Source organism: Harpegnathos saltator, unplaced genomic scaffold (assembly GCF_003227715.2).
Source record: "Harpegnathos saltator strain DR-91 unplaced genomic scaffold, Hsal_v8.6 scaffold248, whole genome shotgun sequence".
Lineage (NCBI taxonomy): Eukaryota > Metazoa > Arthropoda > Insecta > Hymenoptera > Formicidae > Harpegnathos > Harpegnathos saltator.
The window spans coordinates 473,619-497,628 of NW_020230037.1; the positions used below are offsets into that span (position 1 = coordinate 473,619).

General features: G+C 52.3%; 1 protein-coding gene across 11 annotated transcripts in view; it reads right to left on the bottom strand.

Moving 5' to 3' along the window:
• LOC105183037 (uncharacterized) overlaps positions 1-24,010 on the bottom strand; it is a 212,729-nt gene that overhangs the window by 110,914 nt on the left and 77,805 nt on the right. For 2 of the 11 annotated variants that reach the window (XM_025298923.1, XM_025298919.1), the window contains exons 1-2: positions 14,893-15,166; positions 9,379-9,584 (exon numbers count right to left, since the gene is read on the bottom strand). The exons of 4 other annotated variants lie outside the window; for them this stretch is intronic. In XM_025298923.1, the coding sequence (XP_025154708.1) occupies positions 9,379-9,410 (32 nt within the window). In that variant the 5' untranslated portion in view covers positions 9,411-9,584; positions 14,893-15,166. Of the gene's footprint in view, positions 1-9,378; positions 9,585-10,095; positions 12,674-14,892; positions 15,169-24,010 lie in introns of those variants that run through there. 5 more of the 11 variants (XM_025298921.1, XM_025298920.1, XR_003112938.1 and 2 more) reach the window with 4 other exon arrangements.

Below are 24,010 nucleotides of genomic sequence, written 5' to 3' on the forward strand. Positions count from 1 at the left end.
AAACCATACAACTTTTGTCTGAAACATTTCTTAGTATCTTCCATATTTTTCGGACATTACATGCGTATAGCAGGCCGTTTTCAAGGCTATTTTTACGAATTTTTTTTTAATAGAAACGATAGGATCAATAAACTTGAAATTTTCACAGTGTATTAATGTTCAAAATATAATATAAATTTGTTACTATCTATATGGAAAGTGAAATATAAAACTTTAAACGCGTTTATCTGGAAACACCATTTTCTTAAACTGTCGACACGATTATGCAAAAACTACTGAACCGAATAACTTGAAATTTTTACACAATATACAGTAGACAAGTTTTCCGCTCCTCCTACCTCAAACACAGTTATATTTTATCTTATTCATTTTTTTAAACGTGACAAGTTTGATTACAAGTTGAAAAAAGTTTCTCACTTTGGATACTTTTTTTTTGTACAGTCATTATTTCTCCAAACTTGGCTTCACTGCCTTCATTTTGGTACGGGCTATAATGGCAACCATATATTTTAAAAATCTTCCTCAATTTTTGGTTTCGGAGTAGTGAGAAGCCCGGAATTATGTCGACAACAAACATAGAGCTCGCAAACAGATGACTGCATTTTTATCTATATAATTACAAATTGGATCGGTCCTTGTGATTCAATAAAATTTATCTTATACTTTCAACATTAATGAATACACACTATGGAAATTTCAAGTCCATTGATCTTACCGTTTCTGTTAAAAAAATTCGTAAAAATGGGACTTGAGGACGGTCTTCGCCCCTGTGATCCCCCCTTAAGTTAACCCTTAAGACCTACCAACCAAATATCACTCCGGGTTGTCTTTCCTTGCTACGTTTATAGCAAAGTATACGCGAGAACTGATCGGTTTTATCATAATGTTGTCACTACGATAGCGTGAATAAATAAAATTATTATCGTCAGTGTGGTTACGTTTTTTAACGAGATCCAAGATTCGCAGGGGTGAAATTCCATCCATGCTTGCCTTTGAGAGTTCATTCGGACATCACCGGCTTCGGCGGTTTGCACCTCTCGTCGGCTCCGCGGAAACGTTGCCGTTACCGGCTGTCGCGCGTTTCGCTCGTTTGCGTATTTACATCCACGCGCTTAATCAGCCGGAAGAAACCGAGTTCGGTCGGAAGTTCAGAGGAAGAGCGGACGCGCACACGAGGACGAGCATGTTCCTAACTGCGAGCGGCAGACGCAGACACAGTCGCGTAAAGAGGAATAAACGACGAGAGGACGGGCATGAAAGCCGTCTTCCTCCTCCTTCTCCTCCTCCCCGTGGGAGCTCGCAAATATTTCCACGAGTCCGGAACGGCGAAAGCTCGCGAAACGACGCGGCCAAGTTAAGTGCTCGCTCGTCCGTCTCGTCGTTCGCTCATACTCAGAGCGACGTAAAAGAAGACGCTGGAGTGGAAACGGCCGCCACCGCCGGCTCCTCCTCGCTCTCTTCCGGTGCGCTCCGCTTCGGCCCCGCCGCACTTTTCTCTAATTTCCGACGACGGAAGACGGCGGAAAATATCGCGCGGTATAATAAGTGTCGGTCGGGCGAGCGAGCGAGCGAACGAGCGAACGAACGAACGAACGAACGAACGGACGAACGAACAACGATCGTGCACTCCCTCGCACGGCTCCCAATATGCCGGAGTCTAGTCGATAAAGCTGCTCCCGCCCCCTCGTCCGTTCTACCCCCCCCCGTCGCTTCCGTCTTCCTCGTCGTCCATCCACCGCTGCCGCGCCTTCGTCTCCTCCGCCGCGGCCGGCGACGCTTACTCGTACTTCGCCGAAGAAATTTATCGGCGAACTTTATGCTCGCCCCGAACTCGAATCGACGATTCGAAGGGTGACTGCTCGAGAGAGAAAGAGAGAGAGAGAGAGAGAGAGAGAGAGAGAGAGAGAGTCGTGGCCGGCTCGGAGAGACCAGACGATGCGGGCTTTATTGGAAGTCGAAGGGCGAAATAAACGCGCATTGGCCTCCGTTTACGAGGTCGAGGTCATAATAGCGGAAGGCAGGATATTAGTTGGAGGATTTACGTGCACTCGCAGTGCGACGGAGGACTATGCGCGCTCTGTCGCTCTTCTGTCGAGCTTCCGAGCGAGCGCCCGCAGGAGGGAACGAACTGTGTATCTCGTGATCCCGATACTTTGTGGCGTCGACTCTAACCGTTGCTGCGCGAGACTTTGCTGACTTTGGAAACGGGTGTGAGTGACGCAATAAGTGATGTTCGCGTCCGAAGGGGGATGTCACGAAAAGTGACATTTCCTTTTTGTAAGGAAGTCATGCTTCCTCGAGACCCGTCGAGTCCAACTTGCTCGTGAGAAACGCTGCCAACATGTTGGGAGAATATTGAAATTAATCAGCAAGGCAACGCTCGATGATTGCGTGCGAGAGGATGGGAGAATATTGTAGATTGGGCGAGAAGTAAGAGAGAAAGTAAGTAAGGGAAATTTGCACGCGGCAGATCTGATTGGATCTATCGGGGAGAAGCGCAAACGGAGGAAAATGTTTAGTCGGACGAAGCAATTTTTCCGCTAAAGTATCAACGATTCAGAAATTCCAATGGCAAACAGCAGAATCCTGGCAGGTTGAGACAAGCAGAAGAAGTCTTAACCATTCCGACTGCATTCCGGTGGCTTCAACGAAAATTTCCGAGTCGCTCATATTTCATCGAGGAAGATCGCTTCATTCGAACGAAACGTTCTTCCTCGCGTAAAAATTTGCTCATCCCCTATTCTGAGGAATTATCGCGCGGATGTATTCAGCGAGGCGCGATAACGCGGTTCCGACGCGGTTGACAGCAGCGACGGCTTTTTGACGACGACGCATTGAAACGTCGAGAGGTTGATTTCCTCGCGCGCACCTCGCTCGATAGCTGCTATATGTTCGATTGCCATGTGGAAACCGGTTATACTGCCTTCTAAACGGATTCAGCGCTTCCGCCGCGCTCGCATTAGTGAAAGAAAACGATGGAATATCAATTCAACTGATCCACTTTCCGTGTCTACAACTCATCGTCCGTCCCATTTGATTCATACGGGTTTAACTTCATTCACTTGTTGAGTGCTTTCCTATTACCGCCGAGTATTTCCGATTTCTTCTTCTCCGCAATTTTCTCAGCATTACCGGCTATCTCCGACTGCTGGATGTTACTTCGCAATGATCGCTTGATATCTCGATTTTTTTACGCTCCATTTTCGCCCGACGTTTCTTTATTTACTCGACAACTACCGGGTGCTGATATCAATATTTCTCGATTTCGAGACGGATTCATACGAATCCTTTAAACGCCCTATAAATCTCCCTGAGAGAAAATGTTTCCTCTCTCCTTGAAAATGATTATAATCGATGTTTGCGCCTAAGCACTTGAGCCTTTCCGATTATAATCCTGATTTTTAAACCAATCGCGGTGCGTTAATAAAGAACTTTCTCGTTTTACATTTCCCTCAAGCTCGACACGTTATCCCTCTCAATTTCGAAAGCCGTGTGTCTTCAGGACTGCGTTCTTCAAAACGTAATGTCGTTCTCGCCTCTTTCCTCAGAATAAAAAACAAAAAAAGAGAAAAAGTGATCGGTGCTTTGCGCGACGAGAGTTCTCAAGTAACCGCCGACAAAATCGTCTGATAAATCGAACGAAACGCGGGGGGCATCGCCACCGCGATGAACATTCGCGCACGTCGAAAGTCGCGCACTGCGTGCGCGTAATCGCCGTTGACAGAATTTCGCCGGAATGAGTAAGTGTGTGTATGCGTGTGTGTGTGTGTGTATGTGTGTGTGTGCGCGTGCGTGTCTGGAAACGATAAAACAGTGCGAGCCGCGCGTACACCGCCCGGGCGGAAAACTCGAGGTTTATCCAGCGAGGCGAATTGTAAACTCAACGAGCCGTGAGTTAATTATTACGACAGACCCGAAAGATGTTATTCAATATGTAACCAGATGAGTGCGCGCACTCACGGGGGCTTTCAGATCGATAGCGCTCTCGTTGCGCGTCTCGTCGCGTCGGTCGCGGTATACCGCGTACATCAATACGTCGATTCCTCCTCTTCCTCCCCTCCCCCCGCCCGTCTCTCTCGCAGTATTCCGGCAGTATAATTGAAATGGGACAGATAGATGTCCCTTTCGAAAGACACGACGGATCGCCACCCCCCCCCCTCCTCCTCTCTCCTCGTCGATTCATACCCGGGTCCTCCTTCCCGCGTCGCCTCGTGTGACACTCAAAAGGATGAAAAAATAAAACAGTGACCGAGAGAAGCCAGGATTAAGCGCGGCGATTGCTCACCGAAAGAGAGAGAGAGAGAGAGAGAGAGAGAGAGAGAGAGAGAGAGAGAGAGAGAAGGTGAGAGAGAACAATTGGCCGTACATTTCGCGTGTATGTTTTACGGGCGCGTCTCGATTTCCGCGCAACGATGACGCGCAAGGCGCGTCGTAAATCCAAACTATTGAATATCCCGGTCCCAATTACGCTCGCGTAACTATTCCGAAGTCGTCCCAAACTATAACGGCAAGAAAGGGGGGAGAGAGGGGGGGAGAGAGAGAGAGAGAGAGAGAAAACGATATATTGATAACCCGAAGTGCAACGCTAACTCTGTTTACCATTATTTAGCCTCACAATGGAACGTGAATTACGAGCAACAACGGCATTGAGGATCGCAAATTGTCTGCGCCGGGCTTTTGAGAGATCCGATCCCGATATAATAGAAACGTAATTGCCGTTTACCGGCGCGGCGGCGGCGCGGCGCTCCGCGATCGATCCGCGCGGCTGAAGTTACCAATTTTCACGCCGCTCTTTCACACGATACTCGACACCGCGAGATATACTCGACGTGGGCGCGTGGCCGAAGCGGGTTACGCGACACGCGGTGCTTGTCGTCGTGTTGGCCAGAAATTCCAGCGCAGCGTATTCTCCTCCCCCGTTAACCCCCTCCCGCCCCGGGTAGTCAGCTCTTAATCTGCCCTCGCCGGGTGCAATCGACAATCAGTGGCGCGCGCGCGCGCGCGCTTCGGGCGGCGATCGGCGCAGCGCGAATCTCGCGAGCTATCTCGCCAGGGTTCTTGTCGCAGAGGTATCGTTTGTGTTGACGTACATGTCGATACGTACGTACGTACGTGTGTGAATGGGGCTTTACCGGCCGTACGCGACGCACGTGTTGCGGAGCGGCCGCGAGTCTTCCCGGTGCGGGTCCCTCGCCGCTGAATTCGTTGACCTAGGTAGGCGGCCCGATCGATAATCATGGCGAAAGGAGCCGGCCGGTGAAAACAGCGCTGTGCGGGCCCACCGCCGCAGCTCGGCCGCTCGGGCGAACGTGTTCGGCGCGGCCGAGCTGCGGCGAGCTAACACGCGTAGGGAAATCACTTCGTTTTACCTCGCGGCACGCTTATCGTCGGGAGAAATACGTAGAAGCGCGGAAACCAAATGAGAGGGGGAGAGAAAGGTGAAACAGGAGAGACTGCTCGAACAAAAAATTGTTAGGGCCATCTCCCCCCCGATAAGGCTGAAAATAGGAGGTCCTAAAAAGGGATGCCTCATTATCGCTCGCCACATCAGGCCCCAAGATGAATCTGTTCGGGATATCTTAGATTTCAATACGAAATAAGGCTTCGACGAAGGAGAAGCTGAAAAGGGTCTTAGAAGGATTTTTTAGGGATATCTCAGATTTAATAAATAAGGCTTTCATAGGGAAAGCTGAGAAGAATCTCAGAAGGATTTTTTAAGGGATACCTTAAATTTTACGAAGTAGCTTTAACATGAAAAACTGATGTGGGCTTTAGAAGGATCTTCTATGGATGCTTTCGATATATAAAATAAAGTTTTGTTATAGAAAATTAAATTAGGATCTGAAGCGGGTGATAAAATTGTCATAGTTTAATGTTGCTTTAATAGGCACGCTCTATCTGGTTCATTCAAAGATTTTTTAATTATACCGCAATTAACAACAAATTTTATTAGTTTTATTAGTTGCCACGTTCAGCAGTCTCTTCCAAGGATTTTTCTAGTATCGCCTTCGTTTTGAAATGCAGCAAACTTTAATAAAAACAGTGGCAGGGTTTTTATATGTAAAGTATGCTATATTTTTAAAATAAAAAATTCTTGTATACTACACAAGGTTATAGAGAAATTACAGTCTAAATTTCTTGGAATGAAAAGAACGAATATTTTTACTCAAGCAGTGATAAAAGTATTTCTTTATAAGGCCCTGATAATATTTCCTTATACGATCCTATTGATAATGCTTTATAAGATCCTCATATTTATTGCCTTATAAGGACCCGTTAAATTTGTTACACATCTTGTCTTTCTATCCCTTTCTAGGGCCCGATTAATGTTAGGGAAAAATAATCAGGTCCTTACCAGAGCCCTATTGATGTTTCTACTCGAGTAGAGAAAAGAGGGACAACATCGTCATGCGAGGCGAAACATCGGAGGGCGCGGAAATTAATTACGTCTGTCAACCGCCGCGAGTCGACTTCCGGCGGGGTGGTTCTCGCAGAGTCTCGCGGTCTAGCACGCCTCGTCGTGAGGGTTCGCGCCCTCCGATGGAAGCCTGAGGACGCGCGCGGCAGTGCGAAAGACGAGCGAGAAACAGCGGCGGGAGAGCGATCGCTCGTGTCTCCTCCTGCATTCGCTCGGAGTCCGTTGCCGCCGGTTCGAGTTGACGACGCGGTTTCCGCGCTGTCGTTCACGTATTCTCGCTCGACTCGAGTTCAAGCTGCGAAATTACAGCGATGAGCAGCGATCGAATCGAAACCGATGACGAAGGTGCGCCGAGCCAATTACTCCCGCTTGACCGACATACGCGTTCTCACCTTTTCTCTCTCTCTCTCTCTCTCTCTCTCTCTCTCTCTCTCTCTCTCTCTTTTGCCACCCTCACCGGCGCGCGACAATCGCCCTTTTGTCTCGAGCGCGAGATGCTTCGCGCCCTTCGCGCCGCCGGAGACTCGGCCGCATTTTTCAATCGCGCACGCGACACACATTTCGCGCGGCCACCGGCGGCGTAATGAAAAAACCCCGGCGGTATATCGATGCGAAAGCCCGACGACGTCGGCAGCGAGAGAGACGCGAGTTTACGCGCGCTGTTGATCTCGCAAACGCATCTCGCCGGCAAGAGGAGAACAATTGGAGAAAATAAAAGGGACAGTGAGAGTGAGAGAGAAAAAGGGGATTACGCATTGTGCGCTCTGCGACATGTCCCTTTGAGCGCCTAGAAATTAATTGAAGCAAAGTATAACATTTTGTATCCAGAGAGAGAGAGAGAGAGGGGGGGGGAAGGGAGAGTAAAGACGCGAGCTTGTTCGGACGTTTGCCGAAACTGACCGGTCTCACTCCGGTTTATTAGAAATTCTCATCGCCGAGATAAAATATTTGCGCGTAATATCCGCCACGTACGTTCTCTCTCTCTCTCTCTCTCTCTCTCTCTCTCTCTCCTCTCTGTCCTCCGCCTCGCGATTTGACCGAGCTTCCACGACGAGTTTATTCAAACGTAGGGAAATATATCCGCCCGACTATGGCGGCAATATTCGACGGCGAAGGTCTCTATGGATACACCGGCGCGAGAATCAATTTTAAAACGCTCTCCGTTGCACAGTCGCGACAACGCGTGTCGTAGGATCTCTCAATTTTTTCGCGGCATTCAATTCCTGCCGAATTCGACGATTTCCCACTCAGCCGCCCCCGCCGCGGGAGACGTTCACGCGCGCCGAATTCTCGCCCGCCGCCGTGGGCGCGATCGCGGATAGCGAAAACGATTACTTCCACTCGGCGTTTCCATCCGCCAGTAATAAAAAAAAAATAAAATAAAAATAGAGAAGAATGTTACCGAAAAAGAGAGAGAGAGAGAGAGAGAGAGAGAGAAGAAAAAAGGAAGGCATCAGGGAACACCGTCGAAAATATCGATGTGACGGAATAATGTCAGCGACAACAACAACAACAACAACAACGCGCTACCGACGAGATACTCGCGCGAGCTGATGCGACAGCGTTTCACGGCTTCGTCGTCCGATCGTTCCCGACGACGCTGTTTATGCGACGCGCATATTTCCGCGGAGCGCGCACGGTTCGCCGCGACGTCTCTCTCGCGCAAAGCTACACAGGGAGCGAGAACCCGGACGCAGCAATCTCACGGCGGGATATTTTTCGCGCGAAATAATAACAACTGTAGCGGGCGCCGAGCCGATAGGACGATAACGTAAACGACCGAAACGCGAGGTGCAAAAAATAAGCGGAAGGGCGGGAGAGGAGGAGGAGGAGGAGGAGCGGGCGAAAATAACGGTGCATCCCGCGCTGCAACGCGGCGGGATTTGCTCTGTCAAATCGGCCGGCGATATCGATATTGCATCGTGGATTTTCGTGCTTCCGTCGCGAAGCTGCCCGCCGCATCTCTCTCTCTCTCTTTTCCTTCTCTGCTTCCTCTCTCCTGCGTCCTTTCTTTTTCACTCGGAGCTCACGTCGGGATACCTCAGGCGTGAAATGAAGATAAAGAGAGCGGTGAATGACGGTGAATCAGCGCGGCGGACTGCGGCGTCAATAAAATGTTTTCTCGAGCACGTCGCGGAAAGACCGCGGCGAGCGAGAGCGAGCGAGCGGCCCTTCCGTGGAAGAGAGACGAGAGCGCGCCTCTCGGCCGATGTTGACGCGCGCGCGGCCGAGCGAATGTTGCCGGTAATAAACTAATGAGTCCAATTGAGGCCGGCACGGGAGGAGAAAGGATTTACCGTGTCATGCGCGCCGCGCTAATCCGTTTCCAGCGAATTATGCAACGCCAGGTCGCAGTCGCGACCGAAGGGATTCCCCCGTCGTCCTCGTTGCGCCGCGGATTAACGGCCACGGCATGTAAGGGAGCGGCTCTCCGTGTCCGCGCCGGGAGACTAACGCAACGCGCGCGTGTGGGCGTGACATTAGCGGGACTCGGACGTGACGCGCATCATTAAAGCCGCTCGCGAATCGAATTCTTTTGCAGCACAGCGAAATCGCGCTACTCAATTAGAAGAAACGCGAGAAGAGTCGGTTCAATTAACGCGAAAGCTCTCTCCTCGCGGCGGTAACACGGCGAGAGCGAGAGAGCGTGAGAGAGAAAGAGAAGAGAGGAAAAGAGACGGAGATAGAGATAAGATGGAGAGAGAGAGAGAGAGAGAGAGAGAAGACGCAGAGAGCCGATCCGAGAGCGGCGAGTTCGCTCACCGCGAGGAATAAAACATGTAGAATGCGTGTCACACGGCGGTGCTCGATAAATAATAAATAATTTATCGCCGTCGCTCTCTCGCGCGAGTACAGTCGGAATAAGAAACGGCTGTTTCGGGCGGCCGAGCGGCGAGCTGCTTCGCGGCGTGAGGACGAAGAAGAAGAAACGGGCTGCGGGCTCGTGAGACGCTTCTTACCAGTCGAAGAAATTCCACAGGCATGCGAACATGTTGACGGCGCGGTCTCCGCATCGAAGACGAGCCAGCCGATACGAGTAGTGCGTTGCCGCCTCTTTCTCCGGCGAGTCCTCCTCTCCTGGAGCGCGGCTCCAGGTCGCCGCCGCTCGCGGGCGGCCGGTTCCTCTCGCGGGAGCCGCCACGGTCGGCGACGCACACTTGCAGCTCTGAGAGAGAGCGAGAGAGAGAGAGTGAGGGAGGGAGGGAGGGAGGGAGAACGCCCGATTCTCAGAGGGTCCGCCGCGATTCCGCTCGGCGATGTTCTCCTCTCATCGGCGAGCCCTTCGCACTCGCGCTCGCGGGGACCTTTGCGCTGGCATATTTCGATTCGACGAATTCGACGAAGGCGAGGTATGATCCTCGGGATCGCGGCCTTCCGCAGCTTCCTGTCGCGTCCGACGACGACGACGACGACGACCGCGGACCGTTTCCGTCACGTCGAAGCGGAGCCGCCACCCCGAACGCGCTTCGCCCGGCTCTAACGAGATGATGAGGTCACGGTGAGGTCGAGAACGAAGCGCATTGTATGCGTGCGCGAGGCTCACTTTACACGGTGTTACGAACGTCGAGAGAGATAGAGAGAGGGACAACGGGAGGGGGGTAGAGCTTGAAATTCTCGTTCCCAGCGTGAAACCGTGGCAATTAGTCGGCTAATTCTAAAGCGGAATTGCAAATTACCTGTCGCGACGGAAATGTCGTTGCTCGTCGCGGCGGACGCGTGCGATCCCGTATTAATATAAACAAGCCGAGTGAGGAGAAAATGGCGTGCACACCTGTCCTGCTCGCACACACACGCGCGCGCGCGCATACACACAGTGTGCGGCTCGCCCTCGCGCGATACTCGCCGCGATAAAAACGACCGGAACAATATCCGCGGCGCTTTCTCTTAGGCGAACGTCGTCAGCAGGATATACCGCCGGCGATATTTCGATCGGACGTGTCGCCTGATAAAAATGGATTTATACGCGGCCGCTGTGAAAGGGCGGCCGGGCCGCGTTCGCGCGCCGGCCGACGAGGAATTGGGAAACAAATTAAAAGCCGGGGAAAGCTGCCGCTGCCGCCGACCCCGGTGATAACCACTTGGGCGAACCCGCGTAAACTCGTTACAAAGTCTATCACCGTTCATCGAAGATTGTATGCATTTATGAGAAGGAAGAGCGCGAGCGCGCGCGCGCAAGACGCGACGTCACGCGACGGATTTTTAACCCTTAACCTTTGCTGCACAGTGATCCATCTATCTCATCCAAGCCTGTTTTCCCAATAATTTAAATTTGTCACATATTTCTTTAGCATATTTTTTGCATATTGCTGGACTACTCAAATGCTCCCTTAACTAATACATCAAGTTTTGGAGTCACTTTAAATAAGTAATTATTAATAAGCTGAGCAAAACACTGGACAAAACTGTCGTTTTTAGAGGATAATTCGTTTACATGAAATTTTAGATAATAACGTATACTTTAAGATCATCATCTGGGAGTTTCTTTGGTGTCGCTGAATAGAAATCCGGTGTGAGAAATACAAAATTCCAAATGGCGGACGGAATTTTCGAAATCACGGTCAAATTCGCTTGGAACTTGTTGCTCGGGGGTTTTTGAAGTCGCTGAATAGGAACGCGGTGTGAAAAGTACAAAATTCAAAATGACGCGGATCTCATATGGCGCGAGCATAATTATAGAATTGAAACAATTCAATTTGAAAATGGCTATTAATTGCGCTTTTTTACAGTGTAAATATTCGATAGTTGATCGAAGATCTTCAACTTATTCTTTGCACAAAGCCCGAGACCTAACGACGATTTATAATTAGCAACCTCGGAAACTCTTAAACAACAAATTTCCAGCGAATTCGACTGATTTCGAAAATTTCGTCCGCTTCATTGGATCCGCCATTTTGAATTTCGTATTTTTCACACCGGATTTGTATTCGGCGACCCTAAGAACTGTCGAGTACAACAAGTTTCACAAAATTATATTCGTTAGAAAAAAAAAAAAAAAAAAAAAAAAACGTGCACCGAAGGGTTAAGGGCTACCACGAGAGATTGAGATTCAGCCCATGCTAATTTTCTCTCGTTCTTATTAAATGTTAAATTATCCGCCGCAAACGATAACTTTCCTGCTCTTCTCCTAATTCTCCTCCATCTAATATTCAATAATAATGGAATATTTAATAGCGTTTTCTTCTTTTACTTCCAGGTTAGAAAATGTATACCGCAATGAAATTTCATCCACGACAGTAATCAACGTAATTTTCTTCGATGGTAGCTTTTAAAGGTTACACCTGTGTGACGTCACTCGCCACGGTTACCGCGCGCGCGTGTGCGTATGACGCTTAAATTTCCCCGGAAATGAATACTCCGGCGGATGCGCGCTTCCGGCGACGAAAGCGATAAATCGATCATAAACTCATTTAAACGGCTCCGGCAGCGTAAACGCGCAGCGAGACATATTAAAGGCCGTCTGACAGGTTCTCTCTCCCCTCCGCGAGCGCACCGCGAGCAAGCGTGAGCGACTTTGCGTCCAAGTTCATTAAAGTTGTCGTTGTGTTGCGAGAGCGAGCGCGCGGAAGTAACGGAAGCACGAAGGAGAGAGCACGTCGCTCTCTCGATCGAGCCGAGTTTTTGCGCGAATCTCGCCGTAAGCTTCGCGCTGCGAGCGGGAAACACGCTCTGTCGCGCACTTCGGTGTCTCGCATCTTCCTCGATTCTCGATTGATCGCGCCGAATGTTTTCCCTCGTATCTTCCAGCGGCTTCCGCGCCGCTCTCCGGCCGCGTACCGTCACCGGCGGAATACAAATTTTATTTCGCAGTATTTTAATTTCGCAGCACGTGGGAAGGGGGGCCCCGTGTAAAACGACGGCCCGACGAGACGACAGAGAGAAAGAGATGCGGAGAAACGAAGAAAGCATTAAGCGCTGAATTTTGCACGCTCCACTCGATCGGCGTAAATAGCCGGGGGGTCGCTAATGCGACGGGGGTGACGTTCGCGAGGAAGCGGAAAAGGAGGGGAAGCGCGCGGCGGCCTTTCCGTCGCATTATCTCCGCCGCTCGCGACGTAATGTATTCGACAGCATGTAGGGCGCGCATCGAAAACGGAGAGTTGCGTCGGAGAGTAGTCGCTAGTCGAATACATGAATAATCAAGCAGCAAGTTGCACGGCACTACCGCTCTTAGCTTAGCCACGGCGCTTCCATCAAAAAGCTGTTCATTGTCCCGCCGCGTCGCGGGCGGTCCCTCTTTGCCCTTTTCTTCTTTCTCTCTCTCTCTCTCTCTCTCTCTCTCTCTCTGTCTCCCCCTCTCCCCCCACCGCAAAATATAAATCTGTCCGCGCCCTACCGCTGTAAATCGTCCAATTACTCGCGCTCGTGCGAGCGTTTAAATCGCCGCTGATTTTTTAATAGCTTTCCCGCGCGCGTATTACATAAGGGGTTTCTCTTTAACCTTTCGGATAATCTCGAAAGAGGCGGCCGTGCTTATATCGGCCGTGCTTAATACCAAAAGGCGATCTTTCCCGCGGAAGCGTTAATTAGCGCGGCAAAGAGATTTATACAGGTAAATAACAACGATGCGAGTAATTCCGACTCGCCGCGACCAGTTGCTCTTACGCGGCCGATGGATTCTCCCTCCCCGCCGCCGGCGGCGACGCTAAGTGATTAAACGCGTAAGTCTGTTTCGCTCCCTCGGATAAAAAGGAGGCTGCAGCCGGCCTCGGAGGAAGGTGAGGCGCGTTTCCGCATCGATCTCCACCCTATTCACGAGCGAGCGAAGCCCCGAGAGCGCAGCGTGTCCCGCGCTTTTTGCCCCGCTCGTCGTCTTTCTACCCCTCGCCGTCGAGAACAGCCGTCTCCAACACGTCACGACACGGTCGCAACGTCGAGGCTGTTCCTCGACGGAGCGGAGCGTCAATCGCGGGGAACACGCGGCGCGTGAATCTGACAGCCTGGCGCGCGCGCGCGTTGCCGAATTCGTAGATAAGCTCGCGTGTGCGTGTGTGTGTGTGTGTGACGGAGAGAAAAAGAGAGAGAGAGAGAGAGAGCAGAAAAGCGAGCGAGGAGCTTGTCGTCGAATCGATTCGACGCGGAAACAACAGGGCGCGCGCGTCTCGCGAGATGCACTTCGCGATAAAACGCATTAGCCGAGCGCAGCCCGCCGCGCGACTCCGACCTCCCCCCTCGCCGCCCCCGCACATTGTCGTCTCACCGTCGCTTTCAACGCCGGTCTCGCGTTGTCTCGAGTTAACAGCACGCCGGACGAGAATGCTCCGATTAGCATTCGTTCCTCAACGCGACTCAACGCCGCGCCGTCGGCGGATAAATAAGCGCGTGCTTCGGCGGAAGCGCGGCGAAGGGTGTCGGCGACTCTGGGCGCCAAGGGGCGGGGGCGAGCAGGAAGGGACGAAGGTCGGCCCTCTCTCTCTCTCTCTTTATTTTTCCCGAATCTCCCCCCGCCGCGACGGGCATTGAACGTCGAATTAACGCGTGCTGCGTGAGCAGCCCGGCGCGGCTATCTCGCGATTCCTGGATCTCCGCGGCCCGAGCGAGTCCGTTCGCACCGCCCTTGGCCTTTCGCGAGCGAGCGAGAGTGCGTCGTCCTCTCCGTCGCGTGAACTTGACGCACGTCGTCGGGGCGGAAATCGAAGAAGGCCGGCTGACTCGCCGACCAAGAAGCGGATCGCAGCGTTCCGCTCGTTTCTGCGCGATCCTCGTCTCGCCGTCGACGGCCACTCTCCGCTCAAGGACGCGGTCTTCGCAGGACGAATCGCGAACCCTTCGCTACGGGACGACAAGGACGAGCACGAGCACCGCTCGCCGAGATGTTAACGCCGAACGAACCCACCCGACGATTCCGCGCGCGCTTGACGTGCGAGAAGAACAGCGTGCGATTTGGACACTCGCATGGCAAACGAGCGGGCGGAAGTTTCAACAGTCCACACGAAACAAGAAGAAGCCCAACGTAAACGCGCGAGACGTCCTGTCGGCGAGCGGACCAACGCCACGGCCGCGCATGAGGCGAACTTGCCACGAGCAACTCCTCGAAGGAGCCTCCGTTTCCACAAACCGCGATCGCACCGGATCGCTGCACGGCGATCGGCGAGGCGCCGCTCGCACTCGCGGCGCGGATCGAGCGAGGGGAAGAGGAGGGAAGAGGAGAATCGCAGTCACAGCAGAATACGATTCCCCCAGGGCAATCGGTGCTCGATCACGTGCCGGTCCCCGCGTCGCGTCGCGGTCGACGCTCGCGCGAAGCCGCGGCACTTCCGCGACGTCGAGCAGGCGGGCGGGCGGGCGGGGGGAGGAGGCGGAGCGGAAGCGAGGAAAACAGTCCACACACGACGTCGCGCGCGGCCGAGGCAGTCGATCGCCTTGACCGAGGTCACGCCGGAGGACGCCGGAAGCGGAGCGGCGGCGGCGGCGGACGGGGAAGCCGAGCGCCGCGCGCGACCGCGACGATCATCGACGCGACGCGCAGGACTCACGCGCCTCCTGCGGAGCACCTGCGAGCGAGCAAGCGGCGGCTTAGCCGGCCGGCGGAAGTCGCGAAGAATCCGCGCCGGAGAATCGCCCGGGCGGCACGACGCGACACGACGTGGTCGCGCGCGCGATCGCCGGCCTGTCCCGGCCGAGAAGGGCGAGAGAGAGAATCCCGGGGGTTGCCCGACTCGTAGCGCGGCGACGGCACAACTGGCATGCGCCTTCGCCACCCTCCTCTCTCGCGCCAGCGTCCGCTTCCGTCGCGCCGCCACCCCCCCGGCGCTCACCCTCATAGCGTACGGGGGCGAGCGGGAGGGGAGGGGAGGGGAGGGGAGCGGCGCGCGGCGCGGCTTTCCTTCTCTCGGATCTCTCTTCCGATCACCCCCGCGCGCGAGGAGCGCGAGCGGGTGCGCGTGTGCATCATCCCCTCTGCCTGCGCCGCCGGCCGCCGGCGGCGCATTGTCCTCGCGCGAGGGAGTTCGCAGCGACTATCGCGCGTCCTCCGCGGCACGCATCTGCCTTCCGCGGCAGCGGCTGCTTTTCCTATGAGGTCCTTTCCGCGATTTCCTCGACACCCTGACTGCCGCGGCTGCCGAGGGGCGAGAGGCGATGGGAAAGAGCGCGCTCGCGAGGCCGGTCCGTCTCATCTGTGGTGTTAGCTGATTTAGGGCCGGCGAGATCGGGATTGTTTGGATCACGCGGATGGAAATTGGCGAGATGTCGCGGAAAAGGACGAGACAATAACGAGCGATTAAACAGGGGTGGAGCGACGACGAAGACGACGACGACGACGACGCTGTTGGCGAGTAATCGCGTGTTGATTAACCCCGTGACGGCGAGCTTAAAAGAGGAGCTTGCGAGCGCTCGAAAAAGAAGAGAATCGCCGCTCCCAAGTCGACCGTAATCGGAAGAATTAGGATCGTTAGCTCGCCGCCGGTCGTGTATCTCCGACTCGCTGCCGGCGAGGCGTGCACTTTATTATCATCACGTCGTTAAGCGGCGAAGCCGTCTCGCCGTGAACAAGTATTAAAGAGGATCTTTCGAGAGCGCCGCTCTCTCTCTCTCTCTCTCCCTCTCTCTCTCTCTCTCTCCCTCTCTCTCTCTCTCTCTCTCCCTCTCTCTCTCTCTCTCCCTCCCTCTCTCTCTCTCTCTCTCTCTCTCTCTCTCTCGTAAGCGGAACTTCCTTCCACGACGACGGCGACAACCAACAGCATGCCGCGCGCCCGCGTTCCGTCCGATCGAACGACAAAGACGAGCGCGTCCCGGCCGTGAATGAATAGCGAACCGCGTGACCTACAAACACACGCGCTCGCCCTGAAAAATTATATACCCCCCGCGCCGTCACACACACACACACACACACACACACACACACACACACACACACACATCGATGAACACACGCGGTTACGCGCGTGCGTAACGTCATTGTGCGCGGCAGCGACGATAAAGAGTTAACGGTCGCCGGCGCGAATGGCGTCGGGCAGATAGGATCTCGCGACATATTCATCCTCCTCGCCCGCGACGTCCGGTTAAATGATTCAATAAAATTGTAACTTTTCAATCAGGGCGAACTCCCCGATCGAAATTGCGATCGTGCGCAAAAACGCAAACGCGTGGACGTTGACAGATAGACGGATGGATAGATGGCCGAGGGCTCGCTTTGAATGCCAAGTGCTCGCCGATTAATTGAACGAGGCGCGCTGGCGGCATTTCGATTCGTCCTCGCTCACGCACACACGTGAACTTCGCCGCGGCTTCGGCTTCGGAGAAGGTTACCGGGCTGTGAAAGCTAAGGAGCTCCAGCTGTGCTCTGGTCGCTCTCCAGGCCCGACGATCGCGCTCTTCTCCGTTTTCCTCTCTCTCACTCTCTCTCTCTCTTTCTTTGTCCTCCCGCCTCCCCTCTGTCTCCCTCAGCGTGGCCGAAATTCGAACTTTGCACGACGATATACCGCGCCGCGTCTCCTCGCGCGACATTGCTGATGTCCCCGCCAGCTGCTCAGCAATTGCCGCCACGTGCGATTTCTCCGCTGCGGCGGCGGATCTGCTTAGCCGCCATTAACCCTTTGCTGCACGTTTCTTTCTAATGAATATAATTTTGTGAAACTTGTTACTCGGCGGTCTTTAAGGTCGCCGAATACGAAATAAAAATCGGTCGGATCCAATATGGCGGACGAAATTTTCAAAATCAGCCGAATTCCCTTGAGATTTGTTACTTAAGGGTTTTCGAGATTGCTAATTGCAAATTCGTTATCGAAAATTCGAAATGCCAGAGCTATGACGGATATGTATACGGCAAGGTTCGGTTGACACCGGTCAGGTTGCTCGGTTTTCAAGCGCAGACAGCGCTTGTTTCATTTCTATAATTATGTTCGCCATATGAGACCCGTCATTTTGAATTTTGTAGTTTTCGCACCGGATTCGTATTCAGCGACTTCAAACCCCCCACCCGCTCCCTCGAGTAACGAGTTTCAAGCGAATTCGACTGATATTGAAAATTCCGTCCGCCACTTTGAATTTTGTATCTGTCACACCGGATTCGTATTCAGCGACTCCGAGAAACCCCAGATAATGATTTTGAAGTATACGTTATTACTTAAAATTCCATGTAAACGAAGTTATTCTCTAGAAACGACAGTTTTGACCAGTGTATGCTTGTTATTGACGAATTACTTATTTGACAAATGACTCTAAAAGTTGATGTATCAGTGAGAGAAACATTTTAGTAGTCCGACAACCAAATATATACCAAATATGCTAAAGAAATGTGTGAAAAATTTAAATTATTGGAAAAACAAGCTTGGATGATAGGTGGTGTTCCGGGAGGACCACTATACAGCAAAAGGCTCAACCGGTCCGAGTCCCGACTTCATTTCGTCCTGAGCCGTGGAGACGCCCTGCACACGTAAACATGAACGAGAGGAGGAGAAGGAGGAGGAGAACGCACGCATAGACACGCTAAGCCCGGGATGTTCCGTGCAATCACGTGAGCGTCGGCCACCGGAGCATAGCGGCCGTCGCGTACATAGTGCGCTTACGCAATAAACAATGAGATGCGTTATTATATAACGTGCCGGTGTACGCGATGCAGCTCGGCTATTGTCGCGTTGTACGTGGAACGACGTTACGCCGTGCGAGCTGCGGAGTTATGTCGCGCTGCGAAGGAGAAAGAGAGAGAGAGAGAGAGAGAGAGAGAGAGAGAGAGAGAGAGCGGCGATCCTCCTCGCGTCCGTCTGTCAGGACACGGTCGAGGAATCTTTCCTTTCCATTTGGCGTTCGATCGCCACAGCTTCGATAATGCCATCGCTCATAGAGCCGCTCTCGAGCGAAAGGACGAGCTGTTGGCGATCCTTCCATCTCGACGCCGAAGAATGCAGAAGAGTCGCGCGAAGAGAAGTCGCAGGCACGTATTTCGTATCTGCGACGACACAACGGCCCGTATGGGCTGTACGCGAGCGAAATAGAGAGGGGAGAGGAGAGGAGAGAGAGAGAGAGGAGAGGAGAGGAGAGAGAGACAGAGATCGACGTGCTCTGAAAGGAAATTCGAGTGCGACTCCGAAATGCCAAAGTGCCGTCTGAATTCCTTACTCGCGCGAGAGCGGCTCATCGACGAGATATCGGAGCTCCTTGGCGCCGAGTCATATATCGAACCCGATCGGGATAATTCCCGCCGGAGCGAAAGGAGCAATTAAGTGCGCCGAGGTATCGTCGAGATGAGACAACGTCGAGACGCCGAGGGGAACCGGTGGTTTTTCCTCCTAAGCGCACCCCCGCCGCACTCCGACGGGGGTGCTGCTTCTTTCTTCCTCCTTTCCTTTTTCTCCCTTTTAATCGGTTCCTCGCAATATCGAAAAGTCTTGGTGAAGCGTGCTTTCATGCATATTTCGTTATCCGGCGGGGCATGAAGCGTGTCGCTCTTCCACAAAGCCGCGGGATAAACTCCGCAGCGTGCGCGCCAATATCCTCTTTTATTCGTTAATAACGTACGGTATCGCCGCAGAGTACGGATCGTTGAACCGTAAAACGCCGTAGGCACGATCTGCCTGCCTGCCTGCCTAGTTACATAATGCGAAATGCATTCGCGTGGTTGTGCGCTGCGTTAAATACATCTCGCGTAACCGATCCACCTTTCACCCGCATCATCGTTATTATCGTCGCGGTGGTTACAGGGTCGCTTCCAAGTCCCCCCGACTCCGCCGCGCGCATAGAATGGCCAGACGTTACAAAGCGCAGGCAGTCCTGGCTCGGTGGCCCCTGCGGCTGTCAATCATCGACCGAGAGTCCGCCATCCGATGTTACGGCTGTACGAGCGACGAGTAATTCACCGCTCGGCCGAGCTCGGCGTGTAAATTGCACTCGAAGTGTTTCTCTTTTTCCCTTCTTCTCGTTGGTAGATTCATCCCGAGCTCGTGAGACGAGAGAATCTCTGCTACTCGCGCCATCGAAATCGATCGCTAACGCGCGATCATGCGGATGACAACGATCGACCGCTCAGCGCAAATTGCACAGCCTCAGCTTCCGCGCGCAATTTACCCGACATCGCTGCGACGCTTCCACGCGGAGTTATCGCCGAGCGGTGAATCCGCACTTTGGGACTAAGGCCCGGCGAGACTGTGCGCTTCGCCGGAGGGTGTCAAGTCGGCCCCACAAGGCGCGGTGGGCCGCAAAGGACGGCTCGCGCCGTCTGAAAAGGCCGAGCTCTCTTCGAGCGGGCGTATCTCGGTGGAAAATCCACGTAAAAACGCGAAACATACGCCATTCTTCTCAGCGCCTCGCGCGGCAGGCGCTCGTGGGCGAGCGCGAGTGCGCCCTTACGATGACACGTGTCTGTGTGTACGATTGTGACACGTGGGAGACACGATGTGTGCTTTCTCGTGAAATTTCTCCGAGCAAAGTCTCGTAGTGATGACGAGCGAGGCAAGTCCCTCCCTCGGGAGCGAACGCTCCTCCGTTCGAACTTGAGGCAAATTTTTCGCTCGCTGTGAGTGAATATTTCGACCGATTAGAGCGAATTTATTATTCGTGTACTCGTACTATTTCCAGCCAACGGGATTCTCACTCGGCTCGAGCTGCAAAGCGGAAAGTAGTTCGAGCTCGAATGACTCGGCTGACGATCCGCCTTTCGAGAATGGAATTTCGCTCGGGGAAATTTATAGAGTATCGCTGTACAGAAAATATCGGAATATATTTAGGCGAACTGACGGAGAGCGTCGGAAGTTTCCGCCGTGTAAAGTGGCAAGTTTCGGCCGGAGGGGGGGGGGGGGTGCTCGGAGGGAAAAATTTCGCAGCGAAATTTCCGCGCGGCTTGTCGCCCCTCCCAAGGTGGTACGCGCGTGATCTTTAGACTCGCGGGCACGCGGTATTACGTTGCGAGAAGAAATTTCCAGGAAATTATATCCCGTGGCTTCGCGAGAGCCGGGGCAAATTCGCGCTAACCCCGAAACTAACCGATGCAGGGAGAAAGAGCGAGGGAGCGTCCATTTTTCATCGTGGCAGATCGCAAAGGACCGACGGAAGCTTTCGCGGAGCCCTCGGGGCGAGGGAGATTCCTTCGGCAGACCTCTCCAGACTTTCTGGATTCTCTTCGCGGGATTTTCCGCCCGCGCGAAGCCGCCGAGGATCGATCGCGCGACGAGAGCTCACGGCGTACGCTCGCTCGCCGTAAGGTGTGCGCTAAGAATACACGGCAGCAGCTTCCTCGTTAATAACGGAGAGTATATCGCGTCGATATCGCGCGCCCTCATCGCCGCCGAGGAAACGCCGGCGAAGACGGGAGGGCGCGGCTCGTAAGATCGTGTGAATATCGCGCGCGCGCCGCGAGTGAAACTCTCGCTCGAATATGCGCTGCCCATTACGGCGGCCGTTAGAACGAACTACCCCCTGAAGAAGCCTGCCGGTGTCGCGGCGTTGTCTGCTCGCGCGCTCACGAGGGCGGGTCGTTTTGCCGCTCTCTGAGCACGACGAACGGCTTAAGGTAACCGCACAAAGCGATGCATCGTGGAGAGACACCATTAGGAAGATGCATGACCGCGCGCGGTCGTGTCAAGGCAACGAGGGACACGCGTGTGTGTGTGTGTGTGTGTATGTGTGCGTGTGTGAGCAGAGTTGGGGGCTCTTCGGCGCGTCGGCATACTGCGAAATCTCCGCAGCGGAAAGCGAGGGAGGAGAAACGGCAGACGGGGGGAGGGGGGAGGAGGAGCGACAGAGTGTGGTTCATTTCCGCGTTACGTCGAACGAATTATTTCTTCCACGCGGCAGCGTGGAGACTAAGGGATAAAGAGATGAGGGGAGAGAAGAGAGTTGTTATAAAAATCGGACAAGGAAATATTCGCGCGAACGAGCGCGGAGACAATCGCAGGGACGAACGTCACGTTTGGAGGCACCGCGATAATTCCATTGGCGAATCGCGCACGAGCGACACACTCCGCACTTGACACCTGACCCGGTACGCGCCCGGCAATTGTACGCACGTGTGCGAATCGCACGCGAGGACGACACTCGAGTGGCGCGGCTCACACATCGAAGGGCGGCGCGCATTTCCGAACGCGTGCGTGTGAGAGCCGGCACGCACTAGACGCATCCGCACCTGTGCGACGAGATCCGCAGCAGAGTGTGTGCGGAGCTTGGGTTATCACGGAGAACTTTGGCACCTGAAACACGACGTGCCGGGGTACTCGCCTCAAATTGAGACGAACGAGGAACACACAACACGGCGTTCGCGGCAGCCAGCGAGAGACACTCACATTCGCGTCGTAGTAAACACGACGAGCCCGGCTGAAACTGTACCGCGAGGGATCCTGAGAGATCTCTCGGCTTAAAACTCTCGGAACCGAGGGAGAGGGCGAGAGCGTAATCTTAGATCCGAGTTAAGAATTCACGAACAACGAACGCTTCCACTCGGAACTCTCAGCGGATTAACGTTAACCGTTTTCATCGCGCGCGCGTGCGAGACCCGAACGAGGCAGTTGGAATTCTCCCGTGATGAGTCAAAGCGCGAGACCCGTCTCGAAATCTCTCTGCTAATATTCCTCCGTGTCTCCGACGCGTGTCATTTTTCCCTCGGCTAGGAGAGCACGCTCTTTATATACATAAAATTATATATATATATATGTACAAATTTAAATAGTTACAAGGGTAATCCAGAAAGCAAAGACCGTTTGCGCATATCTGCTATGCAGGCATTCCCTCCCCTCATATTTAAGGGTGGTCTGTCTTCTTAATCTGTTTTCTTAGTGTTTCGAGAGTCACGCGTTTTAATGCGTGTTTTTACGAACGTTATGCGCCGTTAAAAGAAAATTTACTATACAAAATCCCGCTGGCTGTGAAGTACGGAATGTTATTTGATTCTTGAGTGGTCGGAAAGGGAGACCATTTGCCGACCATTTATCGTCAATTAAAGCGGACGTGTGGTGATATAGTAATGAATGAACGGAATATAATAAAAAAATAGAGTGAAGAGTTTAATAATGGACGGACAAACGTGCATGACTAAATGGATTGGCGGTGGGTGACTGCAGTAATGGGATTTTGAAGCTCGCGAACAGATATTGGTAAACGCATAAATGGAAAGAAGTGATTGTGTGGAGAAGTAGAATGAGATACTGTGTGTACTATAAAAATACAAAACTAAATAATAAAATAATAAAAAAAAATAATGGAATGTTTTCTTAATTCATCAAAGTTAAACGGTCTTTATTTTCTGAATTACTCTCGTATGCATATAATTGATTAGTAAGCTATGTGTATATGTATATATATATATATATATATACATGTATATTTATATATATATATATAACGCTTAAATGGAAGGAGGTGATTATGTGGAGGAATAGAATAAGGTACTGTGTGTTCAAAAAAATACAAAACTGAATAGTAAAATAATAAGAAAAAAAATGTTCTTGATTCTTTAAAGTTAAATGGTGTTTACTTTTTCGATTACTCTCGTATGCACATAATTTATTATTAAGTTATATATATACACAACACTTAAATGGAAGGAGGTGATTATGTGAAGGAGTAGAATAAGGTACTGTGTGTCCAATAAAATACAAAACTGTATAATAAAATAATAAAAAAAAATAATGGCATGTTTCCTTAATTCATTAAAGCTAAACGATCTTTATTTTCTGGATTACCCTCGTATATACATATAATTTATTAGCACGCTGTATATACTAGGTGCGCAACCAAGTTTCCAGGTTTTTTTGATCAATGAAAAATGGAAAATTTCAAGAGAAATACAAAAAATGGTTTATTCAAAGTATCGTCCCTCGCTAGCTACACATTTTTGCCATCTCTCTCTTTGCCATCAACACATGAATACCGCGACGATAAAACGACGCGTCTTTGGGCCGAAACCATTCATCCAACCAATACAGCACTTCTTCGAAATTGGCCAAGTGTTGCCCAGCCAAGCCATGCGCCATCGACCGGAACAAGTGATAATCGGAAGGAGCCAGGTCTGGCGAATACGGCGGGTGCGGTAGCAGATCCCATTTCAGCGTTTTGATGGTGTCCTGGACGACGGAAGTGCGATGGCACGGAGCGTTGTCGTGCTGCAATATCACTCGTTCCATTCTGGCCGTTTTTCGAGCAATGCATGGTTCAAATTGTTCAGTTGTTGTCGGTAGCGATGCCCATTGACAGTTTCGCCCGGCTTCTTTTCAGCAGCTCATAGTGCACGATTCCTTTCTGCTCCCACCAAACGCAGAGCATTGTCTTCTTTCCGAAGCGATTTGGCCGTGCCGTCGATGTTGATGCTTCGCCAGGTGAAAGCCACGATTTTTTACGTTTGGGATTCTCGAATATTTATATCCACTTCTCATCGCCAGTAACAATTCAGGATGCAGGAAACTCTTTCTTTCATGCCGCAGAAGCAAAATTTCGGAAGTGGCTCTTCGATTTTCCATCTGTCTCTCAGTCAACTCATCCGGCACCCATTTTCCTCCCTTTTTGGAATCTTTCCCATGGCATGTAAACGTTTGGAAATACCTCGGCGAGTCATGTTTAATGCCTCCGCAAGTTGACCTTGTGTTTGCGTATCATCTTCATCCAATAACGCTTGCAGATCGGCGTCCTCAATTGTTTTCGGTCTTCCGGAGCGCTCCTTGTCCTCGGTGT